The 11,920-nt window shown below is 36.6% G+C and overlaps 1 protein-coding gene across 6 annotated transcripts in view; it reads right to left on the bottom strand.

Moving 5' to 3' along the window:
- The window catches only part of KAT6B (lysine acetyltransferase 6B), a 205,176-nt gene that overhangs the window by 166,297 nt on the left and 26,959 nt on the right, over positions 1 to 11,920 (bottom strand). For all 6 annotated transcript variants that reach the window (XR_008292406.1, XM_053207886.1, XM_053207885.1 and 3 more), the window contains exon 3: positions 10,953 to 11,831. Coding sequence is in view for 5 of the 6 variants with exons in the window: in XM_053207886.1 (XP_053063861.1) it covers positions 10,953 to 11,573 (621 nt within the window). In the remaining variant the exon portion in view is untranslated. The remainder of the gene's footprint in view (positions 1 to 10,952; positions 11,832 to 11,920) is intronic.

Here is an 11,920-nt window from a genome sequence, read left to right as displayed (position 1 = left end):
CACATTTATAGGCTGATAACTAAACTGTTATTCTTTAACAGCTGGAACAGTCAGTATTTCCAAAACATTACAACTAAGTACAGCTACTGCAGAAGATTCTACTAAAACACTATGAAATGAAAGGAAAAGAATCCTTGGGGTTAACTGCCTTTATGGATCTTGATTTGATATTTATCTTCTCTGAGTTTTTACTAAGAACTGAAAATACAACATCCATCTACCTGCATATTTTTCTTTTTTTCCACCTTTATTGAGATAATTGACATAACATTGTAAGCATGATAATCATTCATTTTAAAATAAGTCAGTTTCTTTCTCAGCCTATTTAGATTTTTCTAATTGAGGATTCAAATTTAAATAATAGACATAAAATTCTTCAGTTGTTACTTAGTATTTAAAATGTCACAAAAGAGCCTATCTTATTAAGTTGTCCTATGCATTCTGTGGGCATTTAAAGACAGACCTTTCTCTCTACAACTTTAAATGCACTTCTCAGGGAACATTTGGATATCCAAACTCCTATTGTTAAAAACTCTCAAGCTATTAGTGCCAAATCCATCCTTCAATTCAACTTGTGAGTAAAGCAACGCTAAGTGGAAGCAGGAGGCAAGTCCCTGTTCCTGCTCTCATGGAAATGATTTAGGATGTACCGTCAGACCTAGAGCTCAGGCCTCTTGACTCCCAGCCTTCAGCTAGCATTACCCCCATAAACTGTGATTCATTCTTTGCTAAGCAGACTTACACCGTGTTATATCATAGCCCCCAAACCTTCCAAGATTTGCAACTCCACTATAAAAACTAATTTAGGTGAGGATACTGAAACCATTGTGTGACAGGCAGAATAATGCATCCCCACCAACACTACCAGTGTCCACTTCCTAATGCTAAGAACCTGTGAATCTGTCACCTTATATGGCAAAGTGACCCTATAGGTGTGATTAAGTTAAGGACTTTGAGATGGGGAGATTATCCAGGATTATCTAAGTGGCTCCAACCTAACCACATGAATCCTTTAAAAGCTGTCCAGGCTGTGGTCAGAGTCAGATGTGATTACGGAAAAATGGTCTGAGAGATGCAGTACTGCTGGTTTTAAAGATGAGGGAGGGAGCCAGAGCCAAGGAATTTAGGCAGCACACAGAAGCTAGAAAAGGTGATAAAACACATTCTTCCCCTAGAGACTCCCCTGCCCACACTTTGATTTTAACCCAATGGGACCCATGTTGGATTTCTGACCTATAGAACCATAAGACAATAAATCTGCATTGTTTTAAGACACTAAGTCCGTGGTAATTTGTTGTAGCACTAATAGGAAATAATAGACACAAATGAAAAGTTATTCACATGGTCTAAGTATCACTCTACAAATTACTTACTTACTAACTACAAAAAAGAAAACATGCCATTATAAAGATAGATCTAACAGATAAGCACCTTAACCAAATGGCCAAATAAGCACCACCAGTAATGACACAATCTAAAAGGATATTATCTCCTGACAGGACAAGAGGAAATATACATCACTCCCACAATATTCTTGCCAAAAGTGTTTACTTGATTTTGATCATGAGAACACAATCAGATAAACACTAACTGTGGGACATCCTATAAGACAATGGCCTAGACTTGTCAAAAATGTCACTGATGTATTATTGTCAACTATACTCAAAAATATATTTTTTAAAATAATTTTAAAAAATAATTTAAAAATAAACAACAAAAAAAGTCACTGATGTGAAAAGCAAAAAAAGAGGGAAAACTGTTCTCTACTAAAGATACAATAATCAGGGTGCCTGGGTGGCTTAGCTGACTCTTGATTTCAGCCTAGGTCATGATCTCAGAGTCATATGAGATCAAGCCCAAGTGTCATGTCAAGCTCCATGCTAAGCATGGAGCCTGCTTGGGATTCATGTTCTCTCTCTCGTTCTCTCTCTCTCTCTCTCTCTCCACCCCCCCTTCTCTTCCCCACTCGTGCTTACTCTCTCACTGTCTTTAAAAAAAAAAAAAAAAAAAAAAAAAAAGAAGGGCGCCTGGGTAGTTCAGTTGGTTAAGCATCTGACTCTTGGTTTCTGCTCAGGTCATGATCTCGCAGATCGTGAGTTCAAGCCCACATCAGGCTCTGTGCTGACACTGTGGAGCCTGCTTAGAATTCTTTTCTCCCTCTCTGCACAGTTTATCGCTCTCAAAATAAATAAATAAAGTTAAAATAAAACAAAAAAAAAAGATTTAACAACCAAATGCAATGCACAATCCTTAACTGGATCCCAGATTAAAAACAAAAGTTATGAGGCACCTGGGTGGCTCAGTGGTTAAGTGCCCAACTTCAGCTCAGGTCACAATCTCATGGTCCATGAGTTTGAGCCCCACATGAGGCTCTGTGATGACAGCTCAGAACCTGGAGCCTGCTTTGGATTCTGTGTCTCCATCTCTCTCTGCACCTCCTCCTCTCAAGCTCGCTCACTCTTTCAAAAATAAATAAACATTAAAAACAAAAGAAGCCATTTGGGAAAATATGGACTGTCTATTGGATAACACTCTTGTTTCACTACTAAATTTCTTACATAACATAGTAATAGGAAAATGTTCCTCAGTATATAATTATTATGACTTAATGTCATAACATCTTAGTATCATAGTGTCTACCACTTATTTTCAAACAGTTCAACCAAAAATTATAAGTGTACGTATTTGTGTATACATACACACTTAAAAGAGGGAGAAAGAACAAATGTAACAAAATGCTTAACAATCGGTAAATCCAAGTAAAAGAAACACAGCACTCACTGTATTACTCTTTCAAATTTTCTGAAATATTGCAATATCACAAATTACAAAGTTAAGGGGGAAATACCTTTCTGGTTCCCTCCACTGCCTACCTTTTCTAGTTTCCTCACAACCTGCCAGCAATCTAACTGGAATAGCTAATGTTCTTCAAAGATCCCACATTCTTCCACTAGCAGAAACTGTTTTCTGCAGCATTACTCACATCTCAAGGCTCTGGGTTGGGTTGTTTGTGAGAGAGGCTGGCAAGCTTGTGTGCACATAAAGTGGGGAAGGGCAGAGGGAGGAAGAGAGGGAGGGAGAGAGAGAGAAAGAGAGAGAAAGAGAGTCTCAAGAAGGCCCCCCCACCCAGTGCAGAGCCCAAGGGGGATGCGGTGGGGGGTGGGGGGGGCTCAATCTCACAACCCCGAGATCATGACCTGAGCAGAAATCAAGAGTGGGACACTCAACTGACTAAGCCAGTCACCCAGGTGCTTCTAAGGTTGGGTTTTGATATAAGGTAGAAGCTCCTATATGATTATTAAAATACCAGTTTTGGAAACAAGATCAAATATCAAATAGGAATCATCATTTGATGTCCTTTAATACTTTATTTTGAGTATTCCTTGCTTCTCTTATTATTATTTCTCTTACTGCATATAAACTTTACCTCTCTTGAATTTTATCATTCCCATGTATGATCTAAGAGAGTCACAAGCATGGCAATAAACCACGGACAAAAATCGGGACTGGCCGCATCAGAAACAACTACAGAAACATTCAAGGACTGCCTGCCTCTGGCTCCCAGCCCACATCTCTTTGAGTATCACAGGCAGCCCAGACCAAAGCTCACCTCCTTCCTGTAGGCCTCATTGCTGTCCATATGGCAGCTTACTGACATCAAAGAAGATGGAAGAAATTATCTAAATTCACCAGGCTAGTCCCATTCCCTCCCTTGAACTGTAGAAGAGTCATTGATATCTCAATTACCTCTTCTGCAATACCTTTTTCCCTGCATGCTAAGATTTTGTAAAGCTAAAAAAAGGGGGGAGGGGGAGGGTACCGGACTAACAGATGGAGGATTAAGAACAAAAGACCTCCCTGACAGGGGGAACAAGAGCTAAAATGTTTGTATACCTACAATAATAGTACAGAAGAACAAAAATTGAACTTGTAAATAAAATTAAGTTGTTCTTCTGAAACGCCTGTCTAGCTACAGACAGGAAAAGGCTCAGCATGGTTTCTATGTATGTTACGCTGTTTCTAATAGAAAGGACACAATCAAGCCAAAACAAACATCTGTTAAACAGTTAAGTTTGTTAATGAAACAAAATTGCAGCTGGTTTTATCAAAGATCAAAAGTGAAGCAAATTAGAGAAAGGATGTATGAACAAAGCTGGTTTCTAAAAAATAATGGCTAAAGAACTCTAAACCTACTTGTCAAATTAACACAAATCCTTCCTGGATTTTACTTACACCACTGATTAGTATTTATTTTGTAGCTTTGTAAAGGCCAGATTCACAGTTTAAATCTAATACCATTCACTCTAGAACTTTTGCCCATATAGTTCATTTTGCAGATTTTTCAAAATACTACCTTTCATAAAACAAAAAAGTTAGACTCCACATTAATATTCTGCTAATTAAAAGTCTCATTTATAAAAGGAAAACAACAGTATGCAGTTTGCAACTCCTGAAGACATCTCAGGGAAAGCAGTCCAGTCCCAAGCAGAAGCCCAATAATAGGGATTAGCATTTCACAACGTGCACCACCATACCTCCATTTCTTACATGTATAAACTCACATCACCACCTGAAGACAGGGAGATAAGAGCACCTCCACACAAATAAAAATATTTTTTTCTCATGGCCCTGCTAACTCAAAATGTCACAAACAAATTACATGGCTGACTCATTTGCTAACTTTAATTTAGTAAGCTAATTGATGTTTATGTACTAAGAAATATTAATAGATCAGAAAGATCAAAGTACCTGAGAAGATGCAGATTCACATTTGAATGTTGGCATAACTAGAGATGAACAGTTTCATCAAATCTACTGTGGTTTAATGTACCAGCCAAGAAAATTGTTTGTAAACAAAACAAGAAGTCATGGATTTACAATCAAAATTTGCCATTGCAAAGATAAAACAATGGCATTTTCTCATGTACCCTTTGTACATTAAGGTACAAAGAAAATACATAAAATATAGACCTTCATTCTGAGAAACATTAAAATGTACTACTTACTACATAAGGTTTGAAGAGAAAGAATGAATAAAAACCTTTGCCATCCCAGATACCATCATAATAAATTAGCAAACATCACCTGTTAAGTAACTTCAAAGCGATAAAACATTGATTTTCTTGGCACTGTGAGTATAACAAATGTAGCTGTTATGTAAGCCAAACAGGTATATGGAATACAACAGTAAGTCCCTGAAAGCTGCTGAAAATATCCAGAATTAGTCAAAACACCACACCCTTAGCATCCCTAATGCTTGGAAAATACCATTAGGAAATAAGAAAATAGACTATATATGTGTGTGTGTGTGTGTGTGTGTGTGTGTGTGTATACATATGTGTGTATACATATGTGTGTATGTATACGTATGTATGTGTGTGTGTATATGTATGTATCTGTGTGTGTGTGTGTGTGTGTGTGTGTGTGTGTGTGTGTGTGAGATTCAGGACAAGATGATGTGTTGCTGAAAAGGCAGCTGCAAGTATCAAAACTGTCTAAGATCCAAAGAGTTAAAAAGAATGTTTAAGACTCATTTTCACAGTCAAAAATCCTGACCTAATGTTGCTACTTTACCTGAAGCCTATTTCATTAGAAGTCTAGACAAGTCCCATCTTGATAAAAGCTCAAAAGTGGAACAAGCTGTCATGCCTCTGAGTACAACAGAAAGACTCATTCACTCTTCATTTTATCTTTCCCTTGACCCAACTAACTAGTTTGAGACAATCCAAGTGCTCTCTCAATAATGTCTCAACAACTGGTATTATCTGCTCACAAAAGCAGTGCTTAGATAGTCTGCTACTTGGAAGAACTACTGAAGCTTAATTATAGGAACAACATAAACTACAATATTTTTTTCTTTCCTGACCCTGAAACAGCAGGTATTTGATCTATCTAGTCTTCCACATTGTAATAGGTTTCTGTCTGACTTTAGTCATTCTAAAACTGACTTTCATCCATACCAATTCCAAAATTCAGGTTATACAAAGAGTATATTTTGCAATGTTTAGGGCTTTATCCAACTTTCAGCTGAATACACATAGCTAAGCACTCTTTGAGAAATGTGACATCTGCAATACAAAGGACACCAATTCAAAGGAAAACTAAGAAGGTCAACAGAGAGGAGGACACTTGGACTCTCTATAATTAGCAGATAAAAAAAATACACACATTTCTGCCAAAAAGATCCAGAGTCTGAGACTATGAACGATTCCCCTAGGGCCGAGAGACTTCTGGAAGCCTGCCACATCAAAGAACAATATGGACTAGTGAATGGTCCTTCACAAAGTACAGGCAATTGGAAAAGTCCCAGAAAAAGACAAGGAGGGTCTCTCTGGGGCAGGGATAATGGGACTGGAGAGGCAAAGACAAAGTGGTGAAAACCAAAGAAAGGAATCTAAAAATAAAGTTCTTTTATTTATGACATTTACACAAAAGTGATGTAGGATGTATGTTAATATTATATTTATGGAAATATTTCATACTAATAACATTGCCAAAGCCCTAATAAAATATCTCCCTAGAAGGGAGTGGGGGACAAACAGAATAACAAACTGAATGAGCCAAGACCACAAGTGATTTTTAACACAATTTTGTCTCTCAGCCCCATTTTGGACCATAAACTCATCTTCACTTTTTTTCTTAGGGACAGTATCATTGTTTTTGTAATTCTGTTTGAAGGCTTCTGTAAGATTTCATTTCTCCAACAAAAAACATCAAAAGACCTACCTGATATTAGAAGCATCTCCCTTTCCAACTATAGCCTAAAATGAGAATTCCCATATTTTGTACTGTACTGGAAACATACCAATATTTGATACTTAATAAATTATAGCAAAATACTCCCAATAAAGTGAAATACCAAGGACTCTGTTTAAAATTGAACTGATTTCATAAAAATGCTAAAGCTCAAATATTCAAATGGAATCTTAATGCTACAAAGTGTGTGGTGATAACTGAAGTCTCTCTTAGAATATTTGACTTTCCAAAGTCCTCATAATCTGACCTAATTGAGCTTTACCACTTTTAATGAGAAACACTAATACTATCCTTTAGGAGTTCCCTCACCAAGTCAAAGATAAAGTTTTATCTTCAGTGGTTTAATTCATTTCCATATCACCTCACCAAAGAGAGCTTTCTTAAATAAATACAAAGAAGTTATGCTAAGGAGCCAGTGTGGTAATATCCAATTTGAATTCTAGACTATCAGAAGATGTGCAATTACATTTCAGAAAGGAAGAAGCCCTTCTATTTTAACTTGCATTGTATTCTTCCTAGCAGCCATGCATAGGAATGATGATGATGTTAAATCTAATTAGAAACAGATTTACTACTTTCCCTACTATTTTTCCATATTGCTAATATTATAAATAGCACCTGCTTTAAAAACTGTAATAAGCTCACTGCAACTATCAAATTTTAAATACCAGAAATCTATTTGTTGGGGGAAAACAGCTTCTAAACAGTTGAGGAAATGTAAGAAATACTTTTACTGTTAATGAAAAGCCAGCAATGTTAACCAGTATACAGCCCAGCAGTAAAGAGGTCTGGAGTCACACTATCTTCTTAGAATGTTGGCTTCACCACTCACTAGCTCTATAAGTGAATATGACAAATTACTTAGGCTTTGAGTCCCACTTTTTCATGTGCAAAACAAGGATAATAATCTTATGGCCCTCACAGTTATTGTGACAAGTCAAGGAGATAATAAATGTAAAAGCACTTGGAATACTGCCAGCATTTAACACTTAAGAAATGTTATTATTTTTACTATTTTTGTTTCATTTTCACAATTAAATGGAACTGCACAGCAAAAACACTTCTCTGAGACATTAGTTGACTAAATTGTGAGATAACTCCATCTCTGTACAGTTGTCTTTTATATCATAAATGTCTTCCCACAATGCAAAATCTATAAATTTCTAGCACATCAAGAACAATGATAATCTGCCCTTCGAATATATTAGAGAAAGTCCTATATACACGAAACCATAGTACAACCAGTCTACATTCAGATCCAAGTACAGAAGCTAAAGTAAGAAAAATCAAAAACCAGCAATACATTATGGTTTTAGTATAAGAAACAACAAATATTTTCTACAGTATTAACATACTTACATTGGCTATTTGACATTTTGGATCCCTTTGAGAATCTGATTAAAACAAAAACAACAAAAAAAAGCAATAGGCCCTAACCCTAGAAAAACGCATGGATACTGATAACTTTATATTAGATTTCTGGGGATTTGTGACCTATCTTTCCCAAGTTCATTCATAGACCCAGGTTAAGAATTTCTATTACAATTACTTACCAATTTTACATGGTTTTAAACTATTTACCACTTGTAATCTCAAAGGGCAATATTATATTTTCACCAAGGTAAAATACTATTGCAAATATACCACACAAACAATCCAATACCTTGTGGCCAAACTGACTTGATAAGATTTTTATTTTTATTTGTTCTTTTTTAAGAATTAGATCAAGTAAAATCATAAAGTAAAAATTCTAGGACTCATTTCCTCTGTTTTCCTTGTTCTATGATGATGCTAATAGGACAATATGAAAAGATCAGCATCATAGAAGGAGCAGTAACAATTGCATGCTAAGCAATAAATTACTCTGTTCTCAATCCTAGACACTTCCAGACATGAATTTTCCTTTAGACTAAAAATACTTCTAAAGAGATGCCGCATGAAAAAAAAAATGATAAGGTTAGCAAGAAATGATGGGCAAGGTTAAAGAAAGGATAAAAAAGGGACTGGAGAATTTGTAGTGACTTCTACCTGGATGACAAATTTATTGAAAAATACTATTAAATTACCTAAAGCTGCCTGAATTAGTCCAGGTACCTGGTAATTATAAAATCTTAATATACCTCAGGGTAATGTACAGGTTTTGAAAACAAAGATATCCAAATCCACCAAGAAATGGATCTACATTCATTTAAGGAATTTCCTCATGGTATATATAAGCTTTTATAAAAAAATATTTAATGAGAAACCTAAGTGCTTAACGTGGCTTTGTCAGACATAAGAATTAGGATTTGAGTCACTCAGTACACTTTTTTGAAACAAATATTATTAAAATAAAATTTTTTATAGGTAACTTACTTCTTTAAGAACACATTTTCTCACAAAGAATTGAGGGTTATTAACACAAACACCACCGAAAGATAAAATAAATGTGAGGAAAACTAATAAAAATAAAATTAAGAAATAAATGCAGGGGTGCCTGGGTGGCTCAGTTGATTGAACATCCGACTTCAGCTCAGGTCATGATCTCACAGTTCATGCGTTCGAGCCCTTGGGTGGGGCTCAATGCTGTCAGCACAGAGCCCACTTCAGATACTTTGTCCCCTCTCTCTCTCTCTGCCTCTCCTCTGTTTGCACTCATGTGTGCTTTCCCTCTCTCTCTCTCTCCCTCTCTAAAATAAACAAATGTTAAAAAAAAGAAAGAAAGAAATACTAGGGGGTACCTGGCTGGCTCAGTCAGTACAGCATGCGACCCTCAACCTAGAGTTTGTAGGTTCAAGCCCCACTTTGGGTATGGAGAGTACTTAAAAAAAATTAAACCTAGGTGGTTCAGTCTGTTGATCATCATGATTTAGGCTCTTTGTTGGTTCAGTCGGTGAGCACTCTTGATTTCAGTACAGGTCATGATCCCAGAGTTGTGGGATCAAGCCCTGCATTGGGCTCGGCTCTGAGCATGGAGCCTGCTTAAGATTCTCTCTCTCACCCTCTTGCCCCCTTCCCAACTCATGCTTTCTCTAAATAAATAAATAAATAAATTCAAGAAAGAAAGAAGAAAAAGGAAGAAAGAAAAGAGAAAAAGAAAGACAGAGGGAGGGAGGGAGGGAGGGAGGGAGGGAGGGAGGGAAGGAAGGATGGAAGAAGGAAGGAAGGAAGGAATGCTAGAAAGGCAAATCACTGGGTCCTACCTAGTTTCTAGAGCTGGGTCTCTATCAGCTTAAACCACTGAGGGAAGTAGAGTCCATCTCAAGAGCTGGCAGTACCCAAAGAAGAAAAACAAGCTATCAGGTGCACAACTTTCCTTAACACTTGTGTTTCCATCACTCCTAGAAATGTAGTCAATGCCTACAACTACTCTTTCTGCCAACAATGAAAGGCCTAAATTATTATAAACAATTTGCTATTGCTCTACTTAGGTTTTAGTTTGGGAGACACCTTCAGTAGCTTTGAAATGAAACAAAAATCCTACTCGATCAAAGATTTAAATTACAGAAGTCATTTATATGTATAAGTGAGAAAACTGTCATATATGTATAAATACTCCAGAAATAACATAAGACCCAGAGAAACTAAACAGTAAAAGATATGGCATGACACAAAATAAACATTCACTTTCACCCACTGAGAATCAGATAATAATAAATTACTTCAAATTGAAATACGCAGGATTTAGGTCACACATTAAAACAATTCCAGGAATGCACAGGTTATCGGTATTAATATAATTAACTAGTCTATAGAGCTGTCTTCTCTGAAAATAATAAAGAGAAAAATGTATCAATTATACCTCAATAAAGCTGAAAAGATAAATTATAAATAATTTAATATTTTTTAAAGAGAAAAATATACAATGGCCTTTCTTAGACTTTTGAAATATATATGGTCCTGCCTTGGTGAAGGAGGATTAAAGTTACTATCCAGGTCCCTTCAAGCACTCCCCAATTAGCAACTAGTGTTTAAAAAACAAATTGCATAATCATCACTTAAATTCTTCCTAATAAGGAAACCCCGTAATACATAGTAAAACAGTATAGAACAATTTATATTAAAAAACAATATATACATTTTAAAATATAAAAGCCTGCTCTAAAGCAAAAGATATGATTTTATTCAACTTCACTCAGAACTTTTGTACATATAGAATTTAACTGAAACTGTACAAGACAGATGGGCAATACTTAGAATATATTGTCTTTACTTACCTGATCTTTCTCATGGGGTAGAAGGCTGACAGGTGGTAGCGAGGACGGGAAAGCACTGGGATACTTGGGAGCCCCTTTGCAGTCTAAGCTTCCATAATTGACCCTGTACTGCGGTCCATCTTTCAGTAACCTCCCATTGTTCACTGCACGTTTGGCCCCTAGTCGCAGCCGCTGCTGAAAGGCTGGGTTGTTGGTGGTGCTTATGAGATCACTTTGACTTCTGAGATACTTCTCGATGTTCTTCAGGGAGGAGCCATTTGGCTCCTCGAGTCCTTCAATTGCTCTCCTTAAAAGTTTATTCCAATCCACATTGCGGAGATCATTACATGATCCCCTAGACCCCTTGGTTGACTTAGGAAAAGTGCCTGGTTTAACTGATGAAAAGCGCCCAGGGTTGTCTGGGTCCTTATAGGAGGCAAGGCCTTTGTTGGTGACTTTAAGAACTGAGCCATCCTGAACACTGAGTTCCAGCTGTTCAGAGACTGTCTTCTTATCCAACCCATGGGAAGTGCTGACTGCATGGCAGATTCTCTCTTCAGAGGGCCTTTGCTTTTGCTTTTTTATTTTCTGTATAGCTTCAAGAATCCACTCTGTATAAAGTGGGTTTGCAAGTTTTACCATGGTTGACAAATGACTTCTTCAATACCAAAGTTACCCATAGAGGTTCTCCTTGTATTTAACAGAACTTGAACATTTAAAAGTCATTTACAATTCAACAAATGGGCAAAATATTCCAGACCGTATTAAACAAAACCTCACAAACATCCATCCTTAAGAGATTAAAAACAGGACACACAGGCAATGTTGATAGTTGTCTTATTTGACCAACGGGAGAGACTGCATTCGGGTGAAGAACATCTTTAACAAGGAAATCAAGACCTTAAAGGATAAAAAGGGGGAAAAGGTCCTTAATAATGGAACTTTGAAAAATAAAAGACTCTTTAGTATTACTTTTCAGATGCAAAAGG

This window comes from Acinonyx jubatus, chromosome D2 (genome assembly GCF_027475565.1).
Source record: "Acinonyx jubatus isolate Ajub_Pintada_27869175 chromosome D2, VMU_Ajub_asm_v1.0, whole genome shotgun sequence".
NCBI classification, from domain to species: Eukaryota; Metazoa; Chordata; class Mammalia; order Carnivora; family Felidae; genus Acinonyx; species Acinonyx jubatus.
Note: the sequence above shows the minus strand (reverse complement) of the source record. Positions and strands in the feature narration are given on the sequence as shown.